We start from the raw sequence: 19167 nt of genomic DNA on the forward strand, positions 1-19167 counted from the left end.
TAGCAGGATTACATTTTTGGCTTTACTTAAATTCCTTGACAACTACTGGATGGATTGATGCACAATTTTGTAAAACTTCCTAAAGACGTTGGTTGTGACTTTTCTTCTGTTCACATGTGTGTTTTTTAGTCAAATAGCTCTGCAACTATTGGATGAATTGCCATAAAAGTTGGTACACACATTCATGTTCCCTCTTTGGATAATTTGTAAGATCTTTGATCCCCTGACTTTTCATCTAGCGCCATCATAAAGTCAAAATGTCATTGTATCCAATACTTGTGTTTAGTGCTAATTAGCCAATGTTAGCATGCTAACAAGCTGAACTAAGATGGTGAACATGGTGAACATTATATCTGCTAAATGTCAGGTTAGCATTTAGCAACATCTTTGTGTGTTTTAGCTGCCTAAAGGCTTTTACATACTGGGAGCGTGACGAATAAATTACATGAAAATGTGAAATACTCGCCTACGAATATTTTGCATCAAAACTATCCATACCGGCAGCGATGGAATTCACGACAGTTGCAACACTTGTTCAATAAAAGGTTGGTTTTTGGCCGTGGCCATGTCAGTTTTTTGCAATCAGAAGTGACACGAGAGGGTGGAGCTAAGTACAACCGAAATCTGAATAACACGTTTTCAGGTGACCAAAAAGGTTATAATTAACTTTAATGAACTGAAAACACACTGTGAAAGGGTTAAAGTTGTAAGACGAAAACACGGACAACTCCTAGACCGGACAACACCGTGGTAGCAACCTGTCAATCACAAGGTAGCCACGCCCTGAAGCATCCCCTGCTTTATGGTCTATTTGACTTTAAATGGGACCATAATTTACTAAATGAACCTCATGCTGTATTGAAGAAGACTTGAAACTAGAGATTGAGACCATAAACTCATGTTTACAATGTTTACCGAGGTAATAAATCAAGTGAGAAGTAGGGTCATTTTCTCATAGAATTCTATACAATCTGACTTCTTTTTGCAACCAGAGGAGTCGCCCCCTGCTGGCTGTTAGAAAGAATGCAAGTTTAAGGCACTTCAGCATTGACTTCACTTCTCAGAAGCCAAGAAACGGAGGTAGCCCACTGGGTGTTAGCCATAATCAGATGAAAAATGCTGACATTGAACATTCAGAAACCTCGTCTTTGAACATAATGCAGGGTTTCACAGAATCATCCACTATCAGCGTTCTGTCTAGCCAGTAGTGGTTTGCAATTCAAGCAGAGATCCTCCTAAGAGACGAATGATGATTAAGTCTCATGAAGACCCGGGGAGAGGTGCTTGTCTGCGAGTCGTGTCTGAGTGACCCTCTTAGCAAAGAAGCCATATTTGAGCATTACTTTGTGGGCTCATTACCTCAGGGTCAAGGGATACATGTAGTCTGGGACTAAATACATTACAGTAAGTTCACAGATACCACAAATAGCCCAGAATCTCCAGAATGCAATATTTGTCTCCATGTTAGGGTGCAATACAGTAAAATACTGATACTTTTTACAGGTACTAATACTGATACTGAGCATTGTTTTCAGTGATTGCGCAAGTAACAGCCAATGAAGATCAACATTTTAGTTAAGCGTTAAATATTTAACAGCCATTCAGTGTGTCCGCTCTTTGAGCTGTGTTACTGCAGAGAGAGAGAGGACTACATAAAACCTGAGATGAGGTTGCAGGTTGGAAGAGAAATTCTCTAGGGGGATTGATGTCATCAGTTTAAGCTATAAAAGTTAAACCCATAACCATTTGTATCTTTAATTAAGATATTGATTTCCCTCCCCTTTCCTACCTATTCTGCTGCTTTTCTTAAAATTAAAGGAAAATAAAGAGAATAAATGGCTCGTTTTATGTCTCTTTTCCCTTAGGTGTCTGCTATAAAATTTTAAGTGAATTATATTGCAGGGAAATCCACTTTGTTTTATTGGTTGACCATTTGAAATTCAAGAACGTTTTAAGACATTATGAAACAAGCTTCCTGTTATTTGTGTCATTAAGCCTATTTGGAGCTGTTCAGTATTCTCTACTGTGTGTTCCCACTCTTGTTTTTCTTTTTACATCTTGTGGCTTTCTGACCTCTACTCTGTTTGACGCATACTTTATGATGTTCATCTGAAATTGAGTGAATTCGACGCAATTACGGCAGTCCAGGGCACAAACTTTTAAGAGCTCTCTCAGTTTTATTCTTTTCCCTGAAACCACATCAAAAAAATGAAATTGAAAACAAAGGGAGAGGTCGACTGGCATGTAGTTAGCTCTTCTGCTGCCGCCCACTCGGCCCTACGTAGCTGATGGGTTTGACCTTCAGTTGTGTGGTGACCTTTCATCAAAACAAAATCTTGTTTGAGCAGAAATGCAGTCAATCACACACAGACTATAAAATCAATGGATACACTTTTTAAAACTTAAGAATACTGTATACACCTTTGGCACTTCAGTTTTGTTTTGTTCTGACTTGTGTAACTGACCTCAGTCCGTTGTTTTTTTGCTCTCAGCACATATTACCAACTTACCAGGGGATTTGCCTGATGCACTTGTGTAACCTCTTGTAAACTCATAAGCCACCTTTTGTGTGGCCTCACACACACGCTTGCCTTTGACGCATAAAACAGGTTTTGCACATGCACACTCACAACTATATCGACAACAAATCAAAGTTCACAGTGACAAATTTAGAAACAGGATATTTTTTAAAACCCTTTAAATTTAAGGCTTTTCCTAGATTAGGTTTTGGGCAAAACCATCAGGCCTTAAAGCGGCTTTAATCAATATTTTTATATTAACAATGGATCACATGACTACTTGTATGTGGAAGTGTCCACATATAATTATCACCCGACTCTACAGTTCCCCTCAGCTCTGTGAAGCTTTATAGCATCTTTCAGCTCATTGTTTTGATTATCAGGTCCACAACTTCAAACTAAACCAAAAATAAACTTCTTTTATTAGTCATTCAATATTTATTCCAGCATATTTGCGCTCTTCGCCATTGCACTACTGTATAATTGTTTACACTTGACCGAAACAATCTGATTTATAGACATTGTATGTTGTTGTTCCTTATTGTATTATTTATATACACCAATCAGCCATAACATTAGGACAGCATGGGCACCCTGACCGGTCTGCGGCTACGCAGCCCCATATGCAACAAACTGCGATGCACTATGTGTTCTGACACCTTTCTATCAGAACCAGCAATAACTTTTTCAGCAATTTGAGCTCCAGTAGCTCTTCTATTGGATCGGACAACACAGGCCAGCCTTCGCTCCCCACGTGCATCAATGAGCCTCTGGTCTGACCCTGTCGCCGGTTCTCCGGTTTTCCTTCCTTGGACCACTTTTGGTAGCTCCTGACCACTGCAGACCGGGAACATCCCACAAGAGCTGCAGTTTTGGAGATGCTCTGACCCAGTCGTCTAGCCATCACAATTTGGCCCTTGTCAAAGTCGCTCACATCCTTAAGCTTGCCCATTTTTTCTGCTTCCAACACAAAGTTCAAAGATCAAAATGTTCACTTGCTGTCTAACATATCCCACCAGCTGCCAGGTGCCATTGTAACGAGAAAATCAATGTTATTCACTTCACCTCTCCGTGGTCTTAATATTATGGCTGATTGGTGTATATACTTTTTATATATCTTCTTTTAGTTACTGGTATGTACATGATAGCTAACTCTTTATGTTTACTCTTGTTCAGCTTTGTTTGTCCTTGTATTTAGCTTTATTTCTATATCTGTGTATGTACAATGAGAGCAACAACAAAAAACGGGTCAAATTCCTAGTATTTGTATGGTAAATGGTAATGGACTTGGACTTATATAGCACTTTTCTAGTCTTCCGACCACTCAAAGCGCTTTACACTACATGTCAGTATTCACCCATTCACACACACATTCATACACTGATGGCAGAGGCTACTAAGGTGCCAACTTTGCCCATCAGGATTTAATCTAAATACTCATTCACACACCGATGGCTATGCCTCCGGGAGCAATTAGGGTTAAGTGTCTTGCTCAAGGACACATCGACATGTGACCCGGAGCAGCCGGGGATCGAACCACCGACCTTCCGATTGGTGGACAACCTGCTCTACCCTCTGAGCCACAGCTGCCCTATGCATACCTAGCCAATAAAGCTGACTCTGATTTGCTGATTTAGTTGACTCTCGCCGCTCTCATAGCGTCATTTTCAGCCGCAGCAGGCAGCTGTTAGCAAAAACACTTAAAAAAATTAAATGGTGCTGCGTGCTCAGCACCAAATGACGGACAGTTGCTCATAGTGGAGCATTCAGCAATTAGCGGATATTTCCCTCAGGACTTGTCGGAGGCCAAAACGGAGCTAAAAGTACAGTAAATATTGGACTTGCCAAATTTATAAGATAATATGTCAGTGTTGTGTTTACAGCTTGTTTCCGCTGCCTCCAAGTGGCCAAAAAGTGTTCTATGTCAAAGGTTTGAGTTCTAAATGGATAATCTCTCCTGTTACTGTGTTTAGTTATTCCATTTTTCTACACGAAGCCACATCTTTGATTCTCCTTTCTATTTCTGCCCACTCTGTAATGCAATTTGCAATTGTGTTCAGATGCATCAAAAGGCCTCTATACTGAAGCCCCTCTGGATCCGCAGACACATAGAAGTGTCTGCACCCGTGTGAATTAACTCATCCAAAGGAAGATCAGAGTCAATTAAATTCCTGCTGTTTTTCTGTATTTAAATTCAACCCTCACTTCCTTTATTGTGCTCTCCCTACAACTGGGATCAGCTCAATAACAGCCAGCGTGAGCGCCTGAATAATGACACTATGAAATTTCCTCTTCTTGTCTGCAAAATGAAAGGTCTCTTCCGCTCTCTCCCCTCCCCTGTCGTCGTAGCAGTGTGAGCATTAACATGAAGGAATAATATTTTTTCTGATATTCCAGTTGTGTGTGGATACGAGGGTGTGACCGCGGGGTAAATGAAACACTCGTCACTCTAGATTTATGGACCAGAGATGGCATTGGCACAGCGTGTCAACGGCTCGCTGCCGATGTGGCGTGCTAGCAGACGGGTGATGAAGATGCAGGAGGCTGAAATGTGCTTTGACTTAATGGGGTACATACTGCTGCTCGCACAGCAGCGGAAAGTTCTGCCACAAACAAGGAGGACACTTTCTGGCTCTGAAGCTTGCTTTTGATTATGTTGAAAGATTGTTTGCTCTCCCTCGTTGGCAATTGGCTGGAAACATGCTGAAGAGAGAGTAGAGCCTTTTCATCTGTCTGCTATAACCATTACCTGAAATGGCTGGTTGTAAATCAAAATTTGAGTAGCTGCGGGGAGGGGACTGTTTGCTCGCTGACAGCAAAGGAAAAGAAGACATTAGAGTAATGACAAATGTGTAGTGTGATTTTATTTTTCTTAACAAGTATTCTGATGTCTTTTTATTGTTCATTGACTGGAAGAAACCAAGCTAAAAAATAGATTTTTATAATCATAACAAAATCCCATTTATGTTTGATAGCTTTCTTCTCTGGCACAGTTTTTATTTTGTTTTTTTTCCTCTTAATTGACTTTTCAGATTAATTACCTTGAATAACCTGTCGCTTTGTTCTCTTCTGCAGGGAAAATGTCAAATATCCGTGCAGTCAGGAAGAGGCAACAGCTGAATAACTTGGTTGCCATGGTTACAGAGCTAGCCAAGCCGGGATACACCGTTGTGGATTTCTGCAGTGGAACGGTACGTGTTTATTCATCCATCAGTCCAGCTATGCATGTATATTTATCACTGCACCTGATGACTACATTAGACTGCCGCTCCATTAGCAGCCAGCTTCTCATATTCCCTCATGTTTTTCTTGCCTCTTTAAAATGACTTTTGTTGTTGGCCGGTGTACACAGACAGAGAATGGTAATTACACTCATGAAAATGCTCAGAGCGGTAACGCTGCATGGCGGAAGGGTCAATACTCGGTTGGAAAGGGCAGCACTAATCATAACTCCATTGATGCCCTCTTTGATGTGTGCTGTTTTCTTTTTGTGTTTTTTCACTGATTTTTCTCTCTCTTTGTTGCTGTCTCCCAGGGCCATGTAGGGATTGTTTTGGCTCACACACTTCCAGATTGCCAGGTAACGTGTATTTGTACAGATGTGTGTGTGTCCTATCACTGAATGTTATTGCTCAGACAATGTGAAAGTATTGAAGACTTGACTTTGGTGACTTTTAACAGGCTTTTGTCATTATTTTTTTACATTTAATAAACAAAGACATTGGTAGATAAACCAATAAATCTATTTAGAGCTGCAACGATTAATCAATTAGTTGTTGACTATTAAATTAATTACCAACTATTCCGTAGTGGATTAATTAATTAGAGTAATTTTTAAGAAAAAAAGTCAAAATCCTCTGATTCCAGCTTCTTAAATGTGAATATTTTCTGTTTCCTTTTTCTCCTCTATGACAGTAAACTGATTATCTTTGAGTTGTGGACAAAACAAGAAATTTGAGGACGTCATCTTGGGTTTTGGGAAACACTGATCACCATTTTCTGTCATTTTATAGACCAAACAATTACAGATCGACTAATTGAGAAAATAATCAACAGATTAATCGACAATGAAAATAATCGTTAGTTGCAGCCCTATATCTATTAATAATGATGACGTGATTATTATTTATCATTAAATGCATCACTATAATACTGCTGTATTATTTTTGAAAACATGATGCGAGTTGCTGAAGAACTGATCATATTATGTTTTATCCTATTATTATTTTATTTTTTTTAATCTAAGAAAAGGCCTCCTGTAATCTCATGTTTCTGTCGTTTAAATTAGTCTGTGTTTATTGTGCACACGGGAGAAGTTTGCTTGAGGGCTTTCTGTCAGAAAGGGTTTATTTTAACCCAAACCATGATCTTTTCCTAGACCTTAACCAAGTAGGTTTGTTGCCTAAAACTAAGGAGATTTCTGGCAGAAAGCCCTGAAGGCAAACTTCTCCCGTGTGCATTTATTGTTAATTTGGACATCTTATATTTGTTTGTTTTTTCCTGCGTATATCTCAGTGTCGTTTGAACATTGCTTAATGATGCTATATGCATTTAAACTTTATTATTACTCATTCCAGGCCATCTGAAAAAGTAGCAATCATATGCAGCTGTGTTTTTTCTGTCTTTATTCAAGATCATCCTCATAGAGAACAAAGAGGAGTCGTTGGTCAGGGCCCAGAGTCGCAGTACTGAGCTCGGTCTGAAAAACATTGGCTTCATTCAGGCTAATTTGGACTACTTCACCGGACCCTTTCAAATTGGGGTGAGCGTAGCAACTAACACTACACAACAAACATGTACCTTTGCTTGTATTTTGTCTCCATTCGTATGATGATCCATAGATTCTGTAGACAATATATAATCACTTCAAATGACTACCACTAAGATTTTGCTAATTTGGGAATAATGGAAACAAAAAAAAATTGAAAGGAAATGCCATATAAAACTTGTTTGTGATGGTACAAATCACTAAAATTAAATGATACCCATAAGTGTCAATAAAATGAGTAGTCACATTATCATCTGCACTGCACTATATATTTACGCTATTGTAATTATTATAAACTAGCAGCCAAAGTAGCTCTGGTTTAATTTCCTTTGTTTTGTTGTAATTTGCATTGTTAAACTGTAATCACAATCCAATTTTTAATTTCCACATATTTATTTTATTCAAATGTAATTGCTTTCCACACTTACACATCTGCAGAGAGAAAATGTAATTAGCAGTGACATTTGGTGTGAAAACTCTAAAGCTTAGGAGGAAGCAAGCTAATGTAGTCCCACTGTCATAATGATCATCTTATTGAGCTACAAAGACGATGTGTTTACACCAACAATCCTGTGACATTGATTTATTTTACTGCATTAAAATTGTGTATCAGCCTTATCAACAGAGTAATCATCCAGTTCCATATTGCTATAATTTATCTAAGAAATCAGCATGATGTTCGAATAAAAACAGTTGCCATCTTTTGGCTTTTATGACGTGCAACATTACCTTTTCTGTTAAATGTTAAAAATGGTAATTAAGCCAATAACCCAGTGCTTCCCATTTCTGATGATGCATTGAAATTGAGAAGTTAACACCTTTGTGTTCAAATGTATTTATTAGGATAAAAACCCCTAGAGATGTACCATCTCGTTTTCGTATAACATATATCACAATCACTACATAACAACATAGTAGTGACAGAATAAATGAAAAATAGAAATACAATTATCTATATGGCAACGTACAGACAAACAAAAAAACAAAGACAAACCACATACATGAATTAATGAAAACATTTACAACATTACAACCACAAGGTGGCCGGTAGTCCACCAAATATAATCAGGTATAAACATTAGTAGAGCTGCAACAATTAATCGATTAGTTGTCAACTATTATTTAATCGACACCTATTTTGATAATTGATTAATCGGTAATCAGTAATCTGTTATTTTTGAAGAAAAAAAAAGATCTTATTCTAGCTTCTTAAATGTGAATATTTTCTGATTTCTTTACTCCTCTATGACAGTAAACTGAATCTTGGGCTTTGGGAAATACTGATCAACATTTTTCACCATTTTCTGACATTTTATAGACCAAACAACTAATCGATTAGTCGAGAAAATAATCAACAGATTAATCAACAATGAAAATAATCGTTAGTTGCAGCCCTAAACATAAGGTATAAACGGTGACAGCTTCATTGATAACAAGCAGTCCATCTCAAAGTCAGAAGACAGGGCATGATTAAACATACCAAGGAATGGATCTAATATCAACAGGTGAATTATTCCAATCTGCTGCTATGAACATAAAAGCTCTTTTGTCAATAGTTTTCTTAGCATGAGGGACAGAGAATAGAGCTGAGCTGACATGATCATTGAAAGTAAAAGGTACAACATATTGTAAATAGGTTTGAATAAATATACGTTGAAGCCTGTGAATGTGTCTTCTTACATCTAGAGATGACCATTTAAGTGGATCGTACACCGTACACTCATCTTTTTTCCAGTAACTGAAAATGCCAACGTGCCATTAGTTTTGTCAGTGCAGCTAAGTTGGCTTTTCATTTCCTGAAGTGGAGCTTTTAATCAGAACCCTTTTAGTGCTCTGCACTTCAGTCGAGCAGTGTGCGTCTCTGATTATTGGAAAGCCAAAAGGTAGTTTTACCCAGAAAATGAAGGACAAAGGTAATGTCAGGGTTAAAGGATCTCCTCACCGAGGCTTGGCTTTGTTTGTTCGTGTAAATCTACCATCCTTTTGGTTTGCTTTCAAAAAACATTTTGCCAAGATTGTAAGAGTTATACTCTTATTAAAGGAGTCCTCTTTGGAAAGAAAGTGTTGGTAATAAAAGTAAAAAATGGTTGCCAGCCTTTTCACGTTTTATGCAGTTAACTTGTCAGCCTTTCACTTCTTAATTCATCACACATTTTCTACACCAACACATCTGCCAAGACTACAGTTCTGCCTGTTTGTGTTGTCGAAGCTTAAAGATCCGGCTTAGTGAATGTGTTTAATTCTGCACAGCTACCTGCGACAACAGAATACATATTTTACTAGCTTTCAAACTCTGTGCTTAATGGGGCAGAAACAATCTGAAATTCAGCATTGGGTAGCAGCTGCAAGTCGAAACACCCACCTTCATCTATAGAGCTCTTGACTTCTCGAACTGATAATTACTATCAATTTAGAGCAAATAGGTCCTTAACTGTGGTTGTTTGAATCTGGCTGTGTCACACAAAAACAGGTCTTTGGGATTAAAACAAAATGTGATGAGTCTCTTAATTCCTGTTTTCCCGAAGGCAACATTTTGCTCTCCCATAGCATCTTCGTCGTCATCACTCTTGATCGTTGTTGTTATTTATGTGTCTCAGGTCAGTGTCTTCCCCCAAACATGTTGAGCAGATCCGTCTTCCTGCCGTGTCTCGTAGCCCAGTTTCAGAAAAGCCAGCTGTTCTAATATAGCCTCGCTTTAACTCTCTCTGGGACAAATCGGAATATATATGTATGTACCTGCTGTAATTAGAAGCTATTGTTCCAGCATCGTCACTCCGCCGAGACCCGTTCCACTTGGCAAGAAGCAAACAGCACAGATTATTCTTCTCTGCAATATGTGGGTGTTTTTTTGTAGCCTAGTCAGAGAGTTTACGCGCACACACATGGGTTTTAAATGAGCGTTCAGATTTATGTATGAAACAGGTGCCTTTTTACACTGCTTGAGATTCGTAGCTCAACTTCTGTGCAGCCTCAGCTGTTGCTTTGGCTAAGCTTCCTCCTGCATGGCAGATATTTCTACCTGAAGGAGCCAGTCTACCACTGGTTTTAATCCTGTTATGTATTATACATGGTCCCATTTTTAGTCACGCTCATTTAATCAGGCTAATTAAGTTGAAGTGTCCCTTTTCTTAGTCTGCTCTTGCTGTCTGCAATTGCATGTCCCAGGTGTTGGACTGGTATCCTCTACATACAGTGTATTTGTTTTTTTATTCTGTCTCCTGTCAGATAACATTGAGCCAACACACCTCAGAGGCAGGAAAAGTTGTGGAGCTTGAAGTTGATTTAGATTTTACTGCATCCAGGTCCTTTATTGGTTCTGCTTGAGGGTCTGATTGTTAGCCATTGATTCTTTCAGTGGACTTTTTTATGTTTGTGTGAAGAAAAATGTTCTTGCTGTTATTACTTTAAGCCTTATGTATCTAAGTTAACTATAAAGCAAGGAATCTCTGTCTGTCTGTCTGTCTGTATGTGTGTACAGTATGTGTGTGTGTCCTTCGCATATCTCAAGAACTGTTTATCCGAGCTACCTCTCACTTGCCGGGTGTATTGCTGGGGACCCAAGGACGTGCAGTGTTTAAAGCTAGTGCAATTTGGACAGACGACATTTTCAATATTAATAAACTTTGATTAAACATCCGCCAGAGTTTGCTCGCTCGCTGGTGTTAGGGAGAGGTGGAACGCTGCATTCAGCCAAGCAAGGAATATATAAACCCCATTAACTCTGGCACCAGAGTCTGGCATCATATTCCAAATGTTGAATGCTGTCACATGAGGTAATGATATAGTTTAAGGGTTCTAAGTGTATTTTTCTTGGTTCTTTTTTGAAGACTTAAAGACTGAGTCTGTTTATTTCCAGTCAAATGCAACATCGCATCATCCACCTTTTGAGAGGAAAACAACACAAAAACAAAGTGAACATACCAGAGAATCACAAATTGTTGAAGTTCTGCTGATATACAGTTCTTATTGATGATGGACCTTTTTTTTTTTTTTTTTAAAGGGACTGTTTGTAACTTTTTAAGCGTATAAATGTAGCGGGTCGCCACACATGCGCGTTCGCATATGCGCGCTCGCGTGTGGCCGGAGCCTCGTCTCCGCTGCCTGCTTACCTTCACTCAGACAGAGCGCGCGTTCTCGCGTACTCGCGTACTCGCGTACTCGCGTACTCGCTCCACCTCTACTAGACGTGAACGCGCGCTCACTCCACACTGCAGAAGAGTCAGTTTAGCTCTGAGAATATCTAGTGAATGTACAGCGGACGTTTGTGCTGAAATAAATGCTGCAGCTCCTCCAGACCAACAGAGGTTTTCCGTGTCTTGTGAAGTGACGGGGCTCCTCCACGTGTTACGTTGTCCTCTCGTTACCGACCGGGTGCCGGTGTCTCCCTGCGGCTGCCGGCTGCGGTCGGGAGGTGATAACGTAACTCGTTGAGTAACCCCGCTGCCTGAGCCTGCGCTGAGGCAGGAAAAGCCAACACTAGGATCAGAAGTGATTCATGGAGAGACCTTCGTCTGGTCAGCTAACATTACTGCCAAGCAGCTGAAATATAGAGTGATATTGTGCTTTTAGCTGACGTGTGTCGCCTCACTGTTTTGAGCGATGCTCGTCCATGTCTATTTAGAGCGAGCAAGCGCGAGCTCGACGCTGACTTTCGTTGATTTCAAGGCCACAGGTGTCGCTGTTAACAAGCATTTCTGAAAGTTACAAATAGTCCCTTTAACTAACTAACTAACTCAAATTTTTTTTGAATTGCTAGATTATGAAGCTTGATATCAGGAGCTGAACATATAAAACTCCAACACAGCAAGCCAAAGCTTTTAAAAACTCTGGCACCACACCTTTCTGCAACAGTATTGCACTGCTCCAGAGGGGTGAGATGTTGATTAAGAAGAGTTTTAGTTGGCTGCGTTGCAGGAACTTGTTCTGTCTGATAGGAGAGGAGAGGGATGTGATTACTGGAATAAGAGTGAATAATGAAGCCTCATTATTTCTGTGATGTGATTATCAAGAGGAAGATACAGAGAGAAACAGCTTTTCCTCTCCCCAAAAGACAGTTTTATAAATGGCCCTCAGCCCTTTTGGTTGTTGCATTTTGATTTATGATTTATTTTTCCAGTGAAATACTGTATATCAGATGGTTTTATATCAGCCTTGTATATATATTCATCTTCCATTATCCATTTTTAATTAGTAGCGCACATAACATATTGGGCTGGGACATGGCTTCATCAATATTGCTTAAACAGACACAGACAGAAGAAGCCATTGATAAAGCAAGGATGCTTTCTTAATCAAGAATTGGAAATGCATAATTAGTTATCAAAACATATCGGAATGTGTTTTATTTTAGTTGTGTGCATTTCTTTTTGGTTGAGTGGCTTTGTGTTTGTATTAAATCAAGGCTAAAGGTTATAAAATGTAATTAGGATTTACCACAGCATGACTAATGTATAACATTAAGTAGCTGGGTAAGAGTGATGGTGTTACTTTGTTAATTATTTTTTCTTTAGATGTGGGGGATGTAACATCATGCAATCTGTGATGGGGACTCCTCCTCCTAATCAGCAGTGTGAAACACGCTGTTGAAAGAACTTGGCTTTTCCCTGACGCCATGAATAAATGCAGGATAGAAAATTAGGTGTCAAATAGATGCAAGGCCATGCAGGTAATTGATGTTAATTCTCCAATTTTCAGTTTCTGCTTATTATTTCACCTGCGGAGTCTCCTTGTATAACTTCATATTTAAATCATCTTTTTGAAGTGGAATAAATGATTCTTTGATGATGAACATTGAGAGACTAAACTCATCATGTGGAGCACTTAACACAGATGAGAAGACTTGTTTCCTAGTGCAGACTGTGAAATTAAACATAACAAATTTAGCAGGTTTTCAATCTACACCTTTGGTTTCTTCTGTAGTTGTGAGCTGAAGGATCGCTGCAGCTGTCCAACTTCCAGGGAGCGCTTAAGCACCTCTGAGAAATGTACCCCCACTCAGACATCTTGGTGTCTTTATGAGTGGGTTTGGCAACTGTCAAGAGTGCGTCTTCTGTAATCTTTTGTTGTCGCTGACAATCTTGGCTCGGCCCCGACTTGACCGAGTCTGAACTTCTGCTCTGTGTGGCACTGCTGTCAAGGCAACGTGCAGACTCCTGGACGCCAAGTGACAACTTCTTGGAAGACGAGAATAGAAGTTTGAGGTGGCTGCTTGAGTTGAGGACGGGGTTAATTTCACTGAGCCCGAGTAGCTGTTGTCACATTAAACTGTTGATAATGCATTTTATGTGGACCATTAACCCAGAACCTATTTAGCTAATGTACGCTTGAGAGGAAATCATCTCTTTTACCACTGTACTTTGGATATTAAACTCATTGCCTTTGATGAATCATAATGTATTTTTGCAAGCTGGAATGCAGACAGGCTATAATATTGTGTCTTTAAGTCCCATTCCGCCGTCCGATATATAACCACACCATTACTAATGCATAGCTAGGTGTTCATCACCACGCACAGTTTACCCACTCAATGGGAATCCCGATGCATTTGTGCCTCCGCTCCTGAAGCACTAATACATTTTGTTTGCTCTAACTCCCCGACTCTGCACCGTTGAGAGCATAGACGTATTTAAAAGCAGCAGCCATTATGAAGTAATCAATGGGATCGAGTGCCTGCTCTCAAGTGCTCTCACTTTTCGTCTCGCTGTTGGACGAAGAAGGTTTTCAAGAAATCTATTTTTTACTTCTTTAATTTACTGGTGAATAAAACACATTTTTGCATTTGTTTTCTTTGTCTGTCTCACTTCAGGTTGCTCTCCATGCATGTGGCGTCGCAACAGACATGGTGATGGAGCATTGCGTCCAGGCAGGAGCCGCCTTTGTCATCAGTCCATGTTGCTACGGCTTCGTCCAGAACGCAATCAAGTTCACCTTTCCCAAGAGGTTTGTACCTCCTCACCGCACCTCAGCCCTGTGTCACCTCTCAGGGTTTCTGCTTTTTATAAAAAATGGCCGACCTTGTTGTTTTCTTGTTGGCCCCTGCTACCACTGGTGCTTCTCTTCTTTCCCATTCTCTCTTTTTTTTTCTTCTCCGATTTCTCTTTTGGGCCTCCATCATTTTCACACTCATTCTCACACTCTCTCACACATACACATAATCTATACATCTCTTGTCGCTGCTTTTTGTTCACCTCCCATCTCTTATCATCACCACTGACGGTACAAGGCAGCAGTGTCACATCGCCTTCACAACAAGGTCCACGCCTCTGCTTTTCAATCTTAGCCCCCCGTTCTATCAGCAACAGAGCATAGGCTTCTCTGTGCAGATGCTGTCTTCTTGGATATTACAGAGTGACAGGAAAATCCAGTTGGAGGTGCAGACATAAAATACTCCTCTTGTTGAAATGACGTTGTACGTAGTGTTACAGAGAATCAACTTAGTTCTGGTGATGATGTTTAAGCAGAGATGGAAGAAACAAATGAAAGCAGCGAAGGAGAAGGAAGAGGTTATACTTAATTGGTGTTGATCCTGTTGCTATAGCAGCGCCCTGTTGACTAATGACACTCTAATGGCTTTAGAATCATTACAAGGTAATATGCTGCTAAATCCACATTGGGATGCTGAAGGCTTCAAAGTAAAATGCAGCTGTTTAGGGTTGCTGTTGTAGCAACTGAGAGACTGTGATCACTAGAAGGCTCAAGTGTAGATACCCATCGTGATTACATAGCTGATTATAGTAATGATTTTGGCATTAAAGCTGCAGTTGGTTTTCTGAAGGAAAACAACCAATCAGAGCTGAGGAGTCTCTAACGCAGCTGTCAGTCACTGCTCGTGAACTCTGATCAAACTGTCAAACTAGGCAGCGCTGATCAGTGCTTGAAGTGGAAAAAAATAAGTGGCAGTACTGAAAACTACAGAATATTTGAAGGTTTTTGACTTAAAACTATGCAATTTGACATCATTTTGGACCATTATTATCACTCGTTAAATGATTCATTTATTATTTACACATATCTCAGCCTTCGTCGGAACGTTTAATTCTTCTGGAAATGTTTGCCCTAAAAGAGCAGATTCAGAAAACCTCTAAATATGTTTTCATTATTCATATTTGTTAACAAATAAAAAACGTTAGTTCACTAATTCTTTTACAAAAAGGACATGCATTATTGAATCGCCATTATGTATCTCCCAAAGACAAGGGCAAAAAAGAGTACCAGCAGCTTTGCCTACTGGCGAGTACCGGCCCACTTCAAGCACTGGCGCAATATCAAATATGAATCAATATTCTGTGACTGTAATGCCTATTTCTTGCCTCAAATGTTTTCAGAAACATATCATGTACTGTTAAGCTGTAAAATGAGAAAGTTTGTTCTGGCCAGTGGGAGGTGCTTGGTTTTGGCTTGACTGTTTTCAATATGGTTGCCGGGTCACAAACTTTCTCATTTTACAGCTGTATACTTGAATATGATTCTGAAAACATTTGAGGAGCGAAATAGGCATTACAGTAACATAATCTTGATTCATATTTGATTGGCGCTGCCTAGTTTGACAGTTTGATCAGAGTTTGGAATTTTCGCGAGCAGTAATTGACAGCTGCGGTTGTTTTCCTTCGGGCGTGGTGAAATCTTGCAAATGCCATTAGCAGCACTGGGAGGAGGCAGAGGAGCATGTTTTTTTTTATAAAGATTATCTGTCTCATGTTCTACTTGGGCCAAGTCTGCTCCGGTCTGGGACAAAATCATACAGTGTGGAGGATGGGTCAAACAAACACAGGACTCTCAACCAGGAGACCACTGTTTGTGACCTGTACTGAAACTAAAATTAACGATGACTTATTTTGTCACGTTGGTCTTTAGTCACATGACCTGTTAGTATCGTTAGTCTTGTGAGTTACGTGAGCCGCTATTCACGTGAGGCATCAGTCATTGAAGTTAACATCAACCGCGACCGTTTCCTAACTCTAACTAAGAGGTTGTGTTGCCTAAACCTAACTTCCTGTGAAGACGGAAGTTTATTTTGAAAGGACAGTATGCATGTATCAAGCGTCCAAAAATAACGTAAGAGAGCGGTACCCCGTGTGTCAGCCTCCGATGCCGAGGGGCGCTGACCAAGCGGTGGTATTTGACGAGTTGGGAGTGAGAATGTGTTGGAATTTTAAAGGGACCCTGGCGAGGACCCGCCGTGTACAATATAAATATTTAAGAGTTTTCACATACTTAGTTTTTCCGCTCCTCACTTTTGCCAACTTGACACTTCACCCCTACTGACTCCTCATAAAATATTAAAGAAAGACAAAAAAAAAAAAACTGTGCAGCTGTAATGGACAACAAGAAGCTGTTTTTTCTGGAGGGCAGTCGTGCAGCGAGGGGCCTACGCACCTGACTGTGTCAATCTTCATCTGGCTACTTTTAGTGTTTTCCCCTCAGGTCATTTTCCAGGTGCTCATGTGGATATTCTGCAGGTGTCGACATTCCAGGCCGTTCACAGGTTTTTATGAGCTGTGAAACTAAAGTGCCCATTTCATTAAGGCCCTAACTAACAGTCCGAGTTAAACTTAGAACTTCTCTCCTTGTGACCTGACTGGCCCCTAACCCCTGACACTCTGTATGTTGACTTTTCATTAGCTTTAGTGATGATCTGACTACATTTAACCATCACAAACCGATTGACCCTGTTCCTGTGTCATAGCGAAAGCCTTGTTTTCTCTGTTTTCAGTCCTTCTTTCCCATGGAGAAAGTGCTTTGTTTTAGAGATAATACATGTTGTTTGTGTTTTGCTGGGCCTTAGATTTGGTTATATATATTTGCTTGTTTTTAAAGTGAAAAAAACAACTTTACCCTAGAGCACCCTAAAACACATTTTACTCCCACAATTTAATCACTGCACTCTACCGTTTAATCTTCTGTTTTTTTCTGTTTTTACAGCAAAAGGTTCCGAGAGACTCTGACATATAAGGTATGCTTTTAAATGTGATTAAATCCCTCTATTACGTTTTTTCATTTGCACACTGCAAAACATCAAGTACAGAATACTGAATAACAGCAGCTCAAGTATTGCGTTGCAGATTCAGCTCACATCGAAAGACGCCGTCATGGGTCATGACTTATTTTAACACATCTTGTTCATTAGAGTCTTACGTATTCGGTTACAACACGATGAGACAATTTGTTCTCTTCGCTAATTGCTTCTTAATTAAGATGCCCCTGCATCAACAGAGACGTAATGAAAAGGCATTAAGTTCAAAAGTTACTGTTTCACATACCTAGACCAGAGTGCGATGACCCAGTTAAAGGTGAAATACCACAATTGTCACCACTCAGCAAACAGAAGGCAGAAGAGATTCAGACAAATGAGTAACAACTTGAGAAGCAGAGACGCATCTGGATTGGGTTGCACTAGTTGTTCCTAAATCCACTATTAAGTTTGTGCTTAAAGTCCTCTCTAAGTTCTTAGTAACTATTAGCTAGCGAAGTAATGTGTAAATTAGTTGCTTAGAAACAACTGTAGCGCAACTACAGTATGTTAACAGGAAGTTACTGTAGCATCACAATTGTAACATAACCTCCACAAATGTTTTAGTGTTGCAAACAATATATTTAATTTAACTATTTTATTGTATTTATTTTATAGGACAGTAAAATAAAATTAATCACATTGCTATCTTGGGAGCGGAGATACCCCAGGCAGTTACAAGAGGTCTCTCAACCCCTTATCGCTCAGCACAGACACAGCACTGTACTCTGGCAGGGCCCGTCCCATGATGATGTATGGGACCTGTCAGTGCCCCTGGGGAGAATCTGTGCAGAAGTTGCTGCAGGTCCTAACCATGGCAACCTCAAGAGTTGACATGTCACAACATCGGACCACCTCTGACTTCTCTTCTGTTGTGCACCAGTAGAAACTGATTTTTACAGACGCGGCTTGAGACAGAAGATTATATATTATTTACGAGACACTGGGCAATTGTACTGTTCTTTGATTTTTCTACTACCGGAAGCTCAGTGAGCAAAAGAAATCACAATTGCCATATTTTCTGTCTGGAAATGGGAAACTAAACATGTGGCCACACAGCAGGAGAAATCTATATTCTATTTAAACCAGCAGACACATTATCTGCCACTTTAAACCCAAGCTCTAAATCCCCCTTGCTTCCCTTTGTGGTTTTGCTTTCAACCACCGTGTTTGGTATCTGCTGTTCCTTTGGGCTTAGTGTAGGGAACCCCACTGTTTCCTGTGTCTCTGCTCCCAAACCCCCAGCCGACACTGGAATGAAATAGGAATAAAAGCAGCGTTACATTGTTTTATAGCAGAACCACAGTTGGCCGTCCGGAAACTACAGTAGTTAAACAGAATGGCAGCACATTGACAAATGGTGTGTCGCTGGAGTAAAGGACTAATGGTGTGAGATATTGTTGCTCAGCGCTAACTTTAAGCACCTGCTCGATGGCCTTGTATTAAGCGTCGACCCCGTGGAGTGAGGAATTGAATCAATTAAAGTAGAAGCAAGTTAGAGCTGAGTAACCGCTCTCCGATTCAATTGTTTCATGAACCCATGAACCACAGCGAGGTAAAAACAGGACTCGTCCTTCGGTTGGAAATAAATAACATGGGTTCGTCTACAGGGATGATTTTATTCAAAGAATCTTAGAAAGAGTTTACCATGCAAATTAAGTCCTTTTTGTTTTCTCTTCTGATGGATTTCCCGTCTTACGCCTGGTCAACTAATCTGACGTACTGTAAACTGGTTTTTACAAATGATGCACACCATGGAGAGAAATCAATCGGTTCGATCCCCGTCCCTCAGTCCAGAGACTGAAGCGAGGCTGAGAGTCTACAGCCACGCTAGTGTCTCTGTGAAGCTGTATTCTAATATCAGCATGCTG

General features: G+C 40.1%; 1 protein-coding gene across 1 annotated transcript in view; it reads left to right on the top strand.

Moving 5' to 3' along the window:
• Positions 1–19167, top strand: part of gstcd (glutathione S-transferase, C-terminal domain containing) — a 59502-nt gene that overhangs the window by 35095 nt on the left and 5240 nt on the right. The window contains exons 6-10 of the mRNA XM_074629282.1: positions 5595–5710; positions 6055–6099; positions 7153–7281; positions 14093–14226; positions 17209–17239. Coding sequence (XP_074485383.1) covers positions 5595–5710; positions 6055–6099; positions 7153–7281; positions 14093–14226; positions 17209–17239 — 455 coding nt within the window. The remainder of the gene's footprint in view (positions 1–5594; positions 5711–6054; positions 6100–7152; positions 7282–14092; positions 14227–17208; positions 17240–19167) is intronic.

This window comes from Sebastes fasciatus, chromosome 3 (genome assembly GCF_043250625.1).
Source record: "Sebastes fasciatus isolate fSebFas1 chromosome 3, fSebFas1.pri, whole genome shotgun sequence".
NCBI lineage: Eukaryota > Metazoa > Chordata > Actinopteri > Perciformes > Sebastidae > Sebastes > Sebastes fasciatus.